General features: G+C 40.1%; 2 protein-coding genes across 3 annotated transcripts in view; one reads left to right on the plus strand and one right to left on the minus strand.

Moving 5' to 3' along the window:
- Positions 1-15,681, minus strand: part of PPAT (phosphoribosyl pyrophosphate amidotransferase) — a 42,966-nt gene extending 27,285 nt beyond the window's left edge. The window contains exon 1 of the mRNA XM_050792024.1: positions 15,400-15,681. Coding sequence (XP_050647981.1) covers positions 15,400-15,527 — 128 coding nt within the window. The 5' untranslated portion in view covers positions 15,528-15,681. The remainder of the gene's footprint in view (positions 1-15,399) is intronic.
- The window catches only part of PAICS (phosphoribosylaminoimidazole carboxylase and phosphoribosylaminoimidazolesuccinocarboxamide synthase), a 51,732-nt gene that overhangs the window by 9,886 nt on the left and 25,250 nt on the right, over positions 1-16,596 (plus strand). Inside the window, exons 4-7 of one of the 2 annotated variants that reach the window (XM_050792022.1) lie at positions 5,066-5,149; positions 9,255-9,320; positions 11,742-11,869; positions 16,337-16,403. In XM_050792022.1, coding sequence (XP_050647979.1) covers positions 5,066-5,149; positions 9,255-9,320; positions 11,742-11,869; positions 16,337-16,403 — 345 coding nt within the window. The remainder of the gene's footprint in view (positions 1-5,065; positions 5,150-9,254; positions 9,321-11,741; positions 11,870-16,336; positions 16,404-16,596) is intronic. The other variant, XM_050792021.1, reaches the window with a different exon arrangement.

A 16,596-nucleotide genomic window follows, 5' to 3' on the forward strand; every position in this document is an offset into this window, starting at 1 on the left:
AATTTTATGCAGTATTTTTAATAATTTTGTGCATGAAACAAAGTTTTGACTGTACCCATCACATGAGGTCAACTGTATAATTTTCCACAGGTAGCATCATGTTGGTGCTCAAAAAGTTTCAGATTTTGTAGCATTTCAGATTTCATGAGGGATGCTCAACCTGTATTGAAAATGTTCAGTACCATAAGAGGAATGTTATATACGTAAGTTAAATAGGTTTCATTACATGCTATTTGACAAACTAGCTGAATTTATTATGAAACAGATTTAGTATACATTTGATCTTCCCCAGAATAGAAACAGTACAGTTATACAAAAAGGAGGAAATAAAACTGGATTCCCAGAATAAAGTTTAAAATAGATCAATTTTAATAAAGCAAATATGCAACCCCAGACGGCAGAAGTTAAATTTTCACACTAATTGTGGTAAAACTGAGTAGAATAGAAAAAGGGCATTGAAGAACTTAGAAAAATATAAAATACATGAGACTTTCTTAGAAGTAGTACATTTCTCTGGGACCCATCATAAATGTCTTTAAAGTATATTTAAACCAAAGGATTGAGATGCAGTACATACACACAAAGACACGATAGCATGAAATAAACTGAATGAGTTCTAGACCAGGATTCAGGAAGTCAAAGTTCTAAGGCTCTGTGGAACCTTGAAGTAACCAAGTGTCTCCTCTAGACCAGGGGTCCCCAACACCTGGACCCTTACTGGTCCGTGGCCTGTTACGAACTGGGTTGCACAGCAGGAGATGAGTGGTGGGTGAGTCAAGTTTCTTCTGTATTTACAGACACTCCCCATCATGCACATTACGACCTGAGCTCCACCTCCTGTCAGATCAATGGCAACATTAGACTCTCACATTAGATTAGAATACTGGTGCAAGAAGACTGTTGTGAACTGTGCAGGCAAGGGATCTAGGTTGTGTGCTCCTCATGAGAATCTAATGCCTGATGATCTGTCACTGTCTCCCATCACTCCCACACGGGACCATCTAGTTGCAGGAAAACAAGCTCAGGGCTCCCACTGATTCTAGATTATGGTGAGTTGTTTAATTATTTCATTATATATTACAGTGTAATAATAATAGAAATAGAGTGCACAATAAATGTAATGCACTTGAATCATCCCAAAACCACGGCCCCCTCACCCCCAGTCCATGGAAAAATTTTCTCCCATGAAACCAGTCCCTGGTGCCAAAAGGTTGGAGACTGCTGCTCTAGACCTAACTCCAGAATTGGGGGGTGTGGACAAGATGGTCTTAAAGACCTCTACTAACCACAATGTCTCCAGATTTTATTATCTGGCTTAAATGATGAGTCCCAATTCTAAGATAGTCTGTGTCTAGGGAAGAGAGGGGAACAATAGACAGTTAAGACTGGAAATGCTGGTGAGAAATCTCAAAATATTTCACTGGTGGACAAGAAAGAAACTGGTATGCTAGAGAACTATACATATCCCCCAGTTAGATGACTACAGATAAAGCAACCCAATAGCAGTGGCATGATATCTTCATACAGTCAATGCTGGAGATGCAGCTAAAGATGATTCCATTAGTTATGTCAGAAGACCTAGTTAGAGACTCAGATCCATACCCAATATCTATAATGACAAAAAGGGTAGGGAATCTAACCTTTGGAAAAGCAAATAATCATATTTACTACTAGGGTCCCTTTAAAAAGGAAAATACTACATTAAAGTTTAAAACACAATTCTGGGCCAAGCGTTGTGGCTCATGCCTATAATCACAGCACTTTGGGAAGCCGGGGTAGGTGGATCACTTGAAGCCAGGAGTTTGAGACCAGCCTCACCAACATGGCGAAACCCCATCTCTACAAAAAAAATACACAAAAAATTAGCTAGGCCTGGTGGCACATGCCTGTAATCCCAGCTACTTAGGAGGCTGAGGCATGAGAATCCTTGGAACCTGGGAGGCAGAGGTTGCAGTAAGCCGAGATCGCACCACTGAACTACAGCCTGGGCAACAGAGTGAGACTCTGTCTCAAAAACAAACAAATAATCTAAATAAATAAAACACGATTCTGAAGTGAACTTAGAAAGTCAATATATATCCCCTTATGTTCATACAGTCATTGCTGGATATGTAGCTGAAGGTGATTTGGTCAGTAATAAGTCAGAAGGCATAGGAGATACAGATATAAAACAAGGTCTTGACACAGGTAAAAAAAAATATTCAGGTGTTTTTGTTTTGTTTTGTTTTTGGTGTGTGACAAAGCATATACATAAAATGCTATTATAAGACACTGTTATGGCCTGAACTGTGTTCCTCCCACCAATGTTCATATATTGAAGCCTTAAACCCCAATGTGATGTATTTGGAGACAGGGCCTTTGAATGATAACTAGCATCATGAGAGTGGTGCCCTCATAATGGGTTTTAGATTTTCCATCAATATATTAATAGATGCTACCATACCTAAGAAATTATGTTACAACATTGTATGAGGTACTGTTGGATCATAACTCAAAACACATAAATGGAAGGTGGAAATAATATTCCCCATGGCTGTTTTTCTCCAAGTATAGCAGCATCAGCATTAACTGAGAACTTACTCAAAATGCAAATTATTGGGTCCCATCCAGAATCAGAAACTCTAGTATTGGGGCCTAGCAATCTGTTTTAACAAGTCTTCCAGGTGATAATGATGCAAGCAAGTTTGAGAATCATTACCCTCTAGTATAGGGCACTAAGGGTGTGGAGGTGAAATTTCGTACTTGCTACCTGATAGTTTGCTGCTTCTACACAAACCAAAATTGGGGAGGAGGAGATCACCAAGCCCCCAAGCTGAAGCTTATCTGTTAAAAAGACCTTGTACCTAGTCTTTCAGTCCAAAGCTTCATATAACCTTACAAAGTATAAAGCCCAATGTTAATTTAACAAACTAGTTAATCAAATTTCCTATACTCCTGGCCAACTTATTTATCTGGTTTATCAGATAGGACAGAGTCTTAGGTTTCCATTGGCATCACAGCAATGGCCTTTGTCATTAAGAGTTAAAAATCAAATTACGCCAGGTGCAGTGGCACATGCCTATAATCCCGGCTTCTTGGGATGCTAAGATTGAAGCATCACTTGAGCCCAGGAGTTTGAATCCAGCCTGGGCAACACAGCAAGAACCCATCTCTAAAAATAAAAAATAAAAATTTAAAAAAGAAGAAAATCAGACTACTGCATTGTTTAATAAGGAAAAAAGATTTCCATCTAAAAAGTTAAGAGCTTTAGTATTCAGAAGATTTTAGCTTGTTAGTCCTTTGGAAAACTTACTTAAGCACAACCTCAAGATACTTTTTTACATGTAAAAGGAGAAGATTAAGTCAGAAATATGAGTTTTTTTGTTGTTGCTGTTTGGCACGTTTGCATGCCAAATATGAAATATTTGGAATATATTTAGAAAATATGAAACAGAACAAATGCATAGTCATTCTAGAAATTATATTAAACTGTTACATGAAAATACAAAGCAAAGATATAAACCTACAAGGATCTCAGCAGCTAAATACATAAGAAAAAAACTTAAACAGGCAAGGATTTTAGGTACACCTGCAATACATACCAACTGATTCACAAATTGCCACTCTGTTCTTAGGAAGAATGTAGTAGAATGTAGTATTGAGGTATAAAAATATGGATTATTTATCTTCAGGGAAAAAATTCACATGAAGTAGTCTTTCTTTAAAAAAACAAAGTGATGGACATTTACATGTAAAAACAGAGGTCACCTCATTTTTATTTTTTATGTTTCACTGATGAATTTCTGAAATTAGAATTGTTATTATTAATAATAACTCCATATTGTTAACTTTGATATCTGGCCAAAAAACCGGTTCCCCAAAAGTATTCTCTTTCCTATCTTAAATGTACGCTATAAGCCATAAGCTTTTCCTTACTTCAAATGAAAATCTAGCTAGAGCTGTAGACCCCTTGGATTCTGAGTATCTAGATCAGTTCCCTATTTGGAACTTCTGAAGATTTTGATCTAGTAGGTTGGAGTCAGTTCAGGCACCCGTATTTTTAGATGATTCTCAAGCATAGCCAGCACTGGAAACCATAGCTAGGTTATCATGCTCAAACCAGCAGAGGACTGATTCACACAGAAGTTTCAATTTGATTCCATTCAGGGAAGAAAAATCCGCTAATGCCAATAGATTATCACTTAAAAATTAATGACTAATGGAATACGAAGGAAATTAATCACAGAGAAGAATCATAGACTGCTCAGGCTATCCCTATTACATTAAGTAAAAAGAAGTGGTCCGTGAAAATTGAATTAACTAGATCTCTGGATCTAAAACGTATTTTATTTTTCTCCCTGGTCTGAAGCATAAGCGAGAGAGGATAAAAGGAATCAAGACGTTATCAAAGGAGAAAGGACTCTGCCAAAAGAGAAAATTTGTGTTTGACAATCTTATCACCTACCTGTCTCCTCTGAGTAGGACAAAATTGACTTAATTCAGGTCCAATATCAGCTGCCATTTATATGAGCTGGAATGCCTTACTATCTATGTATTCCTGAAAGCCACTGCTTTCTCGTATAGGACAGTCACAGTTAAACCTATTTTAGGTCAGAGGGGGTGGAGTCAGGCATACTTAAATAAGCATAGAAATTCCATGGTAGTAAAATATATCCTATTAGATAAGGTCACGCTGATCTTCAGCCTAAAAATCACAAGTGAAATACCTCAATGTTCATCTAAGAATAACCCTAGAAATGCCCATTTTTCTTTTGGTTGTAGCAAAACATATTTCCAAAATTCAAAAAAATTCACAAGGAGATGGCCAGCAGGGGGCATTAAGGAATCTATTGTTACCATCTCAAAGGGTTTGCTAAGAATTATGTTTTCTTCTAATTCATTTATCTCTCCCAAAAGAAAGAAATTGGAAGCAATTTTCCTTAAACCTGGAATATTTAAACACTTTTGTATATTTTACATGCATTATAATTTGTATAATCTTAGCAGTAACATTATTACATAAATTAATGCACTTTAGTCAGATGAGACACGATATTACTGAGAACTTTTCATTTTAATCCAATAGTACATCCAGATAGAGAAGAACTGATTACTAAAAGTTCAGAAAACCCAAGACTTATAAATGTGAAAAAAGAAAGTTCAGACACAGGTATGCTGCTAATCTTAAATACAGGCAACTTGTTAATTATGAAGGTATTATTTTTCTAATTTGTACTGTTGGTAATATTTTAATAAACTTTTAAGAAGCTGTGGCATAATAAAAAATATATCTAGTTTTGGTCTCCCATTCCTGGCACAAAGCATCAACAGCCTTTGGAATTTCCAGAGACAGAAGCATCTATGTTATGTTAATGAGGCTACTCTAGGTGGGTTCCCAGATAGCTTCAGGATGGCAGGTAGTCACCGAAAAAGACAATCATGTGATGAGGGTTGGAGCTTTGTGCCAGTGTGACTTCCAGGGAGGAGAGTGGGGCTGGAGGTTGAGTTCAATCTTGTAGCCAATGACTTAATCAATCACATCATAAAAACTCGGGCTCAGAAGATTTGGAAGCTCAGTACAATGCAGTTCATGTTTCCTTAGTTCCTTTATAACTTCCCACAGACATCACTGCATTAACCTCTACACTTGACCTGTCTTTACTTTTCTATTCTCAAACCTCAGCAACTTTTCTTTTTTGAGATGTAATTTACATACAATGAAATCCACCCAATTAAAGCACATAACTGTGGTTTTTAGTATATCCACAGTTATACAATAATCACCAGTATCCCATTTTAGAACATTTTGATCACCCCACAAAGAAACCCCGTATCTGTGGGGCGCAGTGGCTAATGCTTGTAATCCCAGCACTTTGGGAGGCCAAGGCAGGCAAATCACGAGGTCAAGAGATCAAGACCATCCTGGCCAACATGGTGAAACCCCATCTCTACCAAAAATACAAAAATTAGCTGGGCGTGGTGGCGCACGCCTATAGTCTCAGCTACTCAGGAGGCTGAGGCAGGAGAATCGCTTGAACCCGGAAGGTGGAGGTTGCAGTGAGCCGAAGTCACGCCACTGCACTACAGCCTGGGTGACGGAGCAAGACTCTATCTCGGAAAAAAAAAAAAAAGAAAAAGAAATCCCATATCCATTAGTAGTTTAACTGCTTGACCACACCTCTGTAACCCCTGGCAACCACTAACCTACTTTCTGTTTCTATGGATTTGCCTGTTCTGGACATCAGTGGTACCCTCCAGTATACATTTTTGTGTCTGGTTTATTTTGTTTCATGGTTCATCCATGTTGTAGCATATATCAGTATTTCATTCCTTTTAATGGCTGAATAATATTCCAATTTACGGATATACCATATTTTGTTTTCCCATCCATCACTTGACAGATATTTGGGTCACTGCCATTTTCTGGCTCCTATGAACACTGTTGCTATGAATATCCTGGTACAATTTTTTTCTCATTTTGGTAAAGTATACATAAAATTTACCATTATACCCATAAGTACATTCACGTTGTTGCACAAACATCACCATTCTCCACCTCCTGAACTTTTTCATCATTCAAAACTGAAACTTCTGTAGCCATTAAACAATAACTCGTCCATCCCAACTCTTCTTAGCCTGTGGTCACCACTATTCTCCTTTCCATCTTTGTGAATTTGACTATTCTAGGTACCTCATGTAAGTGGAATCATACAATATTCGTCCATTTGTGCCTGGCTTATTTCACTTATAATATCTTCAGGGCTCCTCCATGTTGTAGCATTTATCAGAATTTCCTTCATTTTAATATTGCATTGTATGGATACACCATTTTATTAATCCATCGATGGTCATCTGGGTTGTTTCTGTCTTTTGGCTATTATCAATAACACTGCTATGAATGTGGATGCATAAATATCTGCTTGAGTCCCTACTTCCAATTCTTTTGGGTATATACCCAGAAGTGAAATTGCTGATCATATGGTAATTTATGCTTAATTTTTTTAGGACCTGCCATACTGTTTTTCCGCAGTAGATACATGTTTTTATGTGAACATGTTTTCAATTCTTCTGGGTTTATACGTAGGAGTGGAATTGCTTGGTCATATGGCATATGCTGAAAGTTTCTGAGGAACTACCTGTTTCCCACCATGACTTCATCATTTTACATTTCTATCACCATCTTTTAAAAATTATATCCAACAAGAGTGATTTAAACACATTTTCAAATTTCCATGAGGCACTAGGCATGGTGGTGTGCAACTGTAGTCCCAGCTAATTGGGAGGCTGAGGCAGGAGGATCACTTGAGCCCAGGAGGTCCACAGCAGCCTCAGCAACATAGTGAGAGCCTGTCTCTTAAAAAAAAAAAAAATCATAAGGCTGAAAAAGTATTCAGGATTAAAACCTAAGAGAATTGAAGATGAGAGGAACTCACTGTTGGAAAGTACCGTGGAGTATGCCCTCCCCCTGTCACCCCCCGCTGCACATCATTACCCCAAAATAACACTGGGTCCACTGCAGGGTCTAAACTGGTAAATTTTAAACGTCATTTTGATATATGAAGTCTAACAGAGAATATCTCTATTGTGTATTACCTAAAACGCTTCCACATACTTGAGTTGGTAGAGAACATGGTAGAGAAAGAAGGAAAATGTCAATGCCCACTTCTCACTAAAAGAAATTAAGTAAACATTGGGAATTTCCATATTCATAAATATCCAATGAAGATCACCTATGATGAAAAGCAGCTAAATTATCCTCACTAATAATGGAGAACAGTCTGTCTTTTTTTTTTTTTTTTTTTTTTTTTTTTTTTTGAGACGGAGTCTCGCTCTGTCGCCCAGGCTGGAGTGCAGTGGCGCGATCTCGGCTCACTGCAAGCTCCGCCTCCCGGGTTCACGCCATTCTCCTGCCTCAGCCTCCCGAGTAGCTGGGACTACAGGCGCCCACAACCGCGCCCGGCTAATTTTTTGTATTTTTAGTAGAGACGGGGTTTCACCGTGGTCTCGATCTCCTGACCTTGTGATCCGCCCGCCTCGGCCTCCCAAAGTGCTGGGATTACAGGCGTGAGCCACCGCGCCCGGCAACAGTCTGTCTTATAATTTTTAGAATATACTGTTTGAATATGGACACAAAATTTCTTTTGACTCATATTGAAGTTATTATTGTATTCTTGGTGCTTTATGCCATCACAGTTGCTTTAAATGAATGATAATCAAATACAAGACTTATCTATGTTTGAATAATTATAAATCATGTTGATTTGTAGGTAATCCTTTAGAAGATGCTAAAAGTCATTTACAGATTGTAACAGTGAGTGACACAGAGGCTGGAAAATACTGGTGTGACAGTGAGGTCAGAGCATTGATACAAATATGGTCTGATGAAAAAATTAAGTGAATGCTTGAAGGGGTCGCAAGAAACAAGAAAATATTTGAGGAAATTGTCAGAAGATTAATGCAATTTGGGATAGACAGAGACTGGAAACAATGTCGTACCAAATATAAAAAGTTAAAATATGAATATAGCATTTTACAAAGAAAAAATGGCAACCCTCCAAGAAAAATGAGATTTTTTTTTTTTTTTTTTGAGACGGAGTCTTGCTCTGTCGCCCAGGCTGGAGTTCAGTGGCGCAATCTCGGCTCACTGCAAGCTCCGCCCTCGGGTTCATGCCATTCTCCTGCCTCAGCCTCCCAAGTAGCTGGGACTACAGGTGCCCGCCACCATGCCCAGCTAATTTTTTTGTATTTTTAGTAGAGACAGGGTTTCACCATGTTAGCCAGGATTGTCTTGATCTCCTGACCTCGTGATCCACCCGTCTGGGCCTCCCAAAGTGCTGGGGGATTACAGGCGTGAGCCACTGCGCCCGGCCAGAAAAATGAGATTTTATGAAGAGGTTGACTGCATCCTAAGAAAACCAACTCTCAGAACTGCCAAATGGAAACATGGTAACCTTCGAATTGACATTAACCAAAAAAAAAAAAAAATTCTAGACATTCTTCTTTGCACTTTCATTCAGCAAGAGAAAAACTCTAAAAATAAAATCCTAACACTATCGTATACTCAAATGACCCTTTAAAATCATTAGAAATAGGTACCTAATTTAAGCCAAGAGTTTCAACTTTTTTCTAAACCTTATACCAAAATATTCCTAATTCTTAACTCATTATTTGTCCAACTGCTTAAGTGTTCTTATTTTAGTATACTTGAATACTTGAAAACTAATGTGTTTCAAATGATGTCATATAATGATTTTTTTCCTGTGTTTTTATTTAAGAATTATTTGAAGGTCATAACAAAAGCCAAGGAACTTTGAGCTTCAAGAGAAAAGCACATGAAGATGGTAAGAGCCAGAGAAATGCCAAATTCTTCCACACAGTGAAAAAACTTGTTGCTTTTTCCTGATAACAGAGATATTTATTCCTGTCCTTGATAAATTAGACTAAACATATTGTTTATGAACTGTATTAGAGCAGAGAATGTTGAGAAATAATTTCTTTCATAGCTCACTGAGTGAAAGTTTCTGCAGGAGCTAGATTTTATATTTTAAAAGAAGAAGAAATAAAAAAGAGTGAGAGTAACACCATAAGTAAACAAAAACTTGCCCGGAGTTAGATAACTATTTGGTTATCATGGTCCTTTAAATTGTACTTTACAGTGATTCTTACAATTATTGTTATCAGATGTAAAAAGAAAAAAATCCACAGTTCTTCAAAGGTAGTCAATAATCAATACAACATTTTAATAAGTCTGAAAGTAAGTCAAACTCAGAAGCCAACCTAATAATGGGAGCTGTAATTCCAAAATGACCCACCACAGATATCAGAAAAGAAAATATAATGCAATATAGCATGTAGAAGAAAATGCACACAAGACTAATAAGAAAACCTGAGTTCCAGTCTCTCTTTGACCCTAATTCCTCAACACAGAGCAAATCACTGCATCTCTCTGGATCTCTACAATAATCCAGCTTTAATGTCTTATAGATTTATGATTTATGAAACTGTTTTTTAGTTAACACAAAAAATTGAAGAGTAAAACAAAATTTTACAAAGTAAACACACCAAACCCACCATTCAGGACATAAAACTAACTAGCACCTTAAAAGCCTCCCAGTCATTAATCATCCTCCAGCCCCCATAAACATTATCATTATTCTCACTTCTATCACCATAGATTAGTTTGGGATTTATACTATATGTACTTTTCTTTCATTCAACATTGTTTGTGAGATTCACCCATGATTTTACTCATAACAGTAATCTGTTATTTTTTATTGCTGTAGAACAGTCCATTATAAAAATATACAAGCCAGCCAGGTGCAGTGGCTCAGGTCTATAATCCCAGCACTTTAGGAGGCCAACGCAAGAGGATCACTTGAACCCAGAAGTTCAAGACCAGTCTGGGCAACATAGTGAAACCCCCATCTCGATATTTAATAAATAAATAAACGTACATCCCATTACTTTTTCAAATCTATTTCACTGTTGGACATTTCAGTTGTTTCCAGATTGGGGCTTTTATGAAAAATTGCACATCTCTCAAAGGACATATGTATGCATTTCTGTTGAGTATATACCCAGAAGAGAAAGGCAGGGTCATAGGGCGTAGGTCATAGGGCATGCATATATCCAAGCAGTGTTCTAAGCACTTTACATATATTTAACATATTTAGTCCCAATCACAATCCTATAAGGTAGATACTATCATTATACCCAATTTATAGATGAGGAAATGGAGGCATAGAGAAGTCTAAGTTCTTGAACCAATGAGGTCTCTCTGCCAGGGCAGGGACCACATCTGCCCTGTATGGTAAAGTATTCCCAGTGTCTACCACACTGCCTTAGTAATGTACTTAGATGTACATTATTCCTATTTGTTGAGCTCCTGCTCAACAAATACATTTTGAATAAAGTATTAGCAAATAGCAAGAATTCCTCTTCCCCTTATAACCTTTTATCTCAAGTGAACTGAAAAGTGTACTTTTCCAAGTCTGGATATAAATGCAAGTCAGATAAAATGCTTGTGCCGTTAACCCTTAGCAGTTTCTCCTTTCAGGTTAAACGGCTAAGGGTTAACCGCACAAGAGTATCATTCTGAACCCACTGAATTTGAGCATTAGACCTTACAGTATGTAAGTCTAAGCCAACAGATGAGGAAACAGACTCAGAAGTTAGGAGACTTGCCCAAGATTAAACTGGTGTTACTGGAAAACCTGCAGCTAGATTTCAGATTGTATGTTAAGGAGCTCTTCCCAATATTGACCAGAATGACCAAGCAGTGGTACTTGGAGACTTTTGGGGGCAGGTAAATTCTGCTTCAGACTAATGCAAAAAGCTAAGTTTTAAAAAAACAATAGTTATAAATGGAAGAATTGAAAACACTTATTTTAAATCAAGAATCACTGAATTATAAAATAATTAAAATCAAAGACTGGAACCATTTGCAAGGACACTTAAGTCACTTCCTCAAACCAAAATTTACTTGACTTAGATAAAGGTTATAGATTAAGGGAGTATAAAAGTTAAACACTATAGAAATGTTACATATTTGGTCATTTTCAGTCAAATATGAAAATCAAAATTAAGATATTCCCTGCCTTAATTTGGCAGCCCAAAGTAAGTTCTCTGACAAGCAAATCCTGTGTTCTCCACAAAACTAAATGAAGATTAACTGGGAACTAGATCCATAGAAGTTTGACTGAGTGCATCTCTCATTCTCACAAGTGCCTTTCTAGTGGTAATGTTCTGTACTCTGTTTGCAGAACCAGTGTCTAAATCTCTTAAGAAAAGTGCTCCTGAGATCATTACAAATCAGTTTCCTCAAAGCATAATAACAGAACCAAAAGATTCTACAGAATGTTTCTGCAGTCAGGAAACCCAACTTCATCAGGTAAATCTTATAAATTTTTAGAAGTAGTATGAAAATGTTTGTCATTGTAAGGTTCAATTCCTAACCTGGAGAATTGATAATTCACTGAAGGGAAGGGCATGGTTATCTCCTAACTAATCAAGGAAAGGCTAACTAGCTGATTCATGGGATAAATCTACAGATGTTTACTAATTCCTTTTATGAAATCTTCAAATATGTCCAGGCCATTCTAGTCTCCATAAAATGTGACTGTGTTTTAAAGATGAAAATGTTTATTCTAAGAAGGGGTGTCTGGTTTGTTCAGAACTCCCTAAGCTACTGAAATGATGTTTTCAGGACCAAACCAGCATTTGGTGATTATATGAATCAGGCATGAACATACCCATACACATGCATGCACAGTTTACAGCTAAGAGGACATTTGAAAATTCCCCTACAGAAAGCAGAGCTACGGAATAAGTCTGAAGATAGCGAGCACTACTAAAAAGGGGGGGAGTACATCTGGATGAACCCATCTGGGTTAAATATCCAGTGCATGACTGACTTAACTAATTGATACTCCATTTATTTTTATATGAAATGGGTAATATACCTTCCAGGTATTCTGTTAACCCCAGGACTAAATGTTTCCGATTATGCACAAGACAAAAAACTGAACCAAATACAAAGCAAAAGTTACAGAAATCTCACCTTCTAGATTCCATCTTCTTAAAGATAAGGTTGGCCAGGCATGGTGGCTCACACCTGTAATCTCAGCACTTTGGGAGGCCGAGGCGGGTGGATCACTTGAGGCCAGGAGTTCGAGACCAGCCTGGTCAATATAGTGAAACCCCATCTCTGCTAAAAATAGAAAAATTAGCTGAGTGTGGTGGCGGGCACCTGTAATCCCAGCTACTCGGGAGGCTGAGGTACGAGAATCGCTTGAACTTGAGAAATGGAGGTTGCAGTGAGCCCAGAACATACCACTGCACTCCAGCCTAGGTAACAGAGTGAGACTCTGTCTCAAAAAAAAAAAAAAAAAAAAAAAAAAAAAAAAAAAAAAAAAAAAAAAAAACAAGAAGATAATGTATAAGAAATAAATTCCTTCATCAAAAAGGAAAAAAAACCCAATCAAACCTTTTTGCAGTTGTTTTAAAACCAGTGAGTGAATGAGGGTGAGAAAGTGAAAACAGAGCTTTCTGCAACAGACCACCACCTCTCAGGGTACAGTATATAGATACAAAAAACTAACTAAACTAAAAAAAAAAGTTAGGTCTTAGTTTTATTCTGGCCCTTATCTATCAGTTTAGAGCAGCAGATAATTGAAGACATAAGGCAGTGTCACTGTTCTTCCAGTCAGAATCAGTCCTCCCAAAGGATGAGCACTATAGCTCATGCAAAATTTTAAATTGATTATGGGTGAGAACCAGCCCTCTTTGTGCACCTTAATGATTCTATGCCTACACAAGAGAAATTTTAAATTGTTTTTCAGTAATACACTTGTTCCTCAAAACCACATAATCACATAATTATTGCCCTTATCTGGTATTATTTAATCTTATAATTCTTTTACAGAAAAGCAACTATAGAAAACAGATATATGTAACCAGGAATCAAATTGTATTCATTAAAAAAACAAAACAAAACAAAACAAAAAAACCCCCACAAAAACCCATAACCATGAATACCAAGTATTTTCCTAAAATGGGTACTAAAACTCCAACTAGTGCTAATATGTAAGTTTTTTTAAAAAGTCTCTTTTTCTTCAGGCACACACTTAAAGGGAAGGAGAAAGGGGAATGAAAATTTCTTGGATAACTTTGGCAAAAAAGTAAATATAGTGAAGAACAGTTCATATATATTTTCTACAGACCACCAGGCAACCCTAAAGACCTCTAGATTCTCCTCCACCCCCATGACAGAGTATCCAAAATAACTTCTTTTTTTTTGAGACGGAGTCTCGCTCTGTCGCCCAGGCTGGAGTGCAGTGGTGTGATCTTGGCTCTCTGGAACCTCCATCTCCCGGGTTCAAGCGATTCTCCTGCCTCAGCCTCCCGAGTAGCTGGGACTACAGACGTGCGCCACCATGCCCAGCTAATTTTTGTATTTTTAGTAGAGACGGGGTTTCACCATGTTGGCCAGGATGGTCTTGATCTCTTGACCTCGTGATCTGCTCACCTCGGCCTCCCAAAGTGCTGGGATTACAGGCTTGAGCCACCGCGCCTGGCCATAAGTTCTAAGAATGTTACAATCTAATGTGGCTCACAACTATCACATAATCAAGAGTTTACTTTCTCCTTGGATTATATAACTAATTTTCTCAATAATTTTTTTTTTAAACAAGAAATCTATTATGGTCAACCCACAATTATCCAAGATTGGAGTTATGCAAGTTAAAAATATTTTTTGATGCTTCCCACATTCTCAGCTCTTTAGTAAACAAGGAATACACAAAATGTGAAACTGAAATTCAAGTATTTGGGACAATGAAAACAGCAAAAGGTACTTCTAGTTTAAGTTTGGTTGAGGGAAAGCTAATTATTTGGAATGCGTTTATACATGGTGCACCCATTTTGCTGTTAAGTGTTATGCCAAGTTCCTTAACTGTAGAAGTTGTTACTACTGTATTGCCTTATGGAAACTGTAATACTTTCAGTGAGAATATCAAACCTAGGTTTGTTTTTCTTATCCTAGTGTAATAATTTATATCAACTTCCAGTTAAGTCAGGTAGTAAGAAAAGGAAAGATCACCGAAGTAATTTTTTTTTAACTCGAAGGGATCTCTCAATTTTTCAAAATCAAGTGTATGGATCTTGGCATAGAGACAATACTCCCCTGTCCCCCTTTTGAAGAAGGGAGTTAATTTTTGTCATATTACCAAGGTTTTCATTCATTACAAGACGTCTACCAACGAATCTTTTCCAGATGCATTATTCCCTATGGTTGGTTTATTTTCACTTAATTTATATGAGATCTACTACCGGTAGTTATTCTCAACATCAACTAGTCATCTTTCCCTGGGTCTGAAGTCTAGGATCCTCAAATTCCCAGAGCGATAACTACTTTCAAATCCATAATCTGCTCAATAGCTCTGCCCTTGCAAACAAAAGCTTGTGGTGGTTGGAGGCCCCGCGCGAAAACCTTTAGGTGTTCAAGGACCTGGACTGGCCGCCACGCCACACTAGGCTATTTACAGGAGCAGCCACAGGCTCGGGGATACTAGAACCCGCATGCAGTCGGGGAGGAGCCCTGACCCAGCTAGACCAAGCAAACCGGCGCTTTACAAGCTGGCCAGCCTCTGGAGGGGTGCACAGACTGGGGGGCGGAGAAGCAGAAAGCCCCTAAAGGGCATGAGTGGCTGGGAGGGTGGGCAGGACAGGCTAAAGTTCATGGAAGCGAGGTGCCCCTCGTGCACGCCAAGGCAACACGGTCGATGCCACAGGCAGGTACCGGTTCAGGTCGGAGAGGTCGGTCCTCCCAGCCCTCGGGCGCTCATGAGAACGCCTACTGAAGCGGCTCCGAGAGATGGAAACGCACGCCTCCGCCACCGCCACCCCCACCCTGTTGCTTACCGGTGCTGCAGCCCCACGAGTCCCAGAGTGATCACATGCGGCACATCCAGCTGCGTGGGCCACTCTCCTGAGGCGATGCACCCGAACACGCCACATTCCTCTCGGACCCCCAACTCCTCCAGCTCCATGTCGCCGCCGAAAGCACGTGGAGGGACCCGCCGCTGCGGCCAAGGTGTAAGCACCAACCAGCCGCCAGCTCAGCCCGTGGAGCTCAGAAGCTCGCACTCGCCTCAGGCGCTTCCTTCCCGAGGCTGGCCCCAACTACTGCGGCGGCGCGCGCAGTCCCTAGGTGGCGTGGCCAGCTCTGCCCTGCTCCGCCCCCTCCGAGCCCACCAACAAGCGAGGGCGGAGGGGCGGTCTCGCGGCTGAGGGGAGGGGTCACGGATGCTGTAGGGTGGAGCTAGTCTTCCCCTAAGAGCTCTCTGGAAAGCTGTATTTGCTGCACGTGGAAATCTCCGTTATTTGCAGCACCCAACACTAGCGTAATGGGAATAACGGACTTAACGTCATTTCTCTTTCAGAGCATTTAGCCTTCATATTCCCTTCCCTACATGCTTCCCCCTAGGCCGTCACGACTTGGTATGCTCCAATCTCTGAGCCGCTCCCGCAGCGGAGAAGGGGCCGGGGTATGCGAGCTTCCGCAGAGTAGGGAGGGGCTGCCAGTGCGCGCCACTTTTCGCCCGTCCCGGCACTGCGCCAGCGCGGGGCGGCGCGGAGGCGGGGTCGCGTCGCTGCGCCTGCGCGGCGGGAAGCCAACGGGAAGATGTTTTGTCCCAGATCCACGTTTCGGTCTCCGCCAATGCCCCTCCGGGTTAGGCCGGTGTCTGGGAGCTTGAAAAGAGTGGCTCTGGGTCGCGCGGCCCCGCCAGGGGGCGTGTCTGTGGGCCGCGCCTCCTTCCCCGCCCAGCGAAGCTCTCTGACCACCCCTCTTTTCTAGAGTTCTGCGTTGCTTCCCGGCGCGGTCGCAGTCCTCAGCCCACTCAGGATAATGGCGACAGCTGAGGGTGAGTAACAGGGTTCTGGGTCCTTAGCGGTCTTCCTGACCCCCAGGCCGTGAGCTTGCTGTGAGCTCGCGGCCACGGGCGGGCTGCGAAGCTCTGCCCGGCCTCCCTGCAGCCGCGCCTCTAGGCCGCCGTGCGGGCGCACACGTGGCCCAGGCGCTCCCGGGCCTCCCCGAACTTTACTGCCTCCGGGATG

Source organism: Macaca thibetana, chromosome 5 (genome assembly GCF_024542745.1).
Source record: "Macaca thibetana thibetana isolate TM-01 chromosome 5, ASM2454274v1, whole genome shotgun sequence".
In the NCBI taxonomy this organism is placed as follows: Eukaryota; Metazoa; Chordata; class Mammalia; order Primates; family Cercopithecidae; genus Macaca; species Macaca thibetana.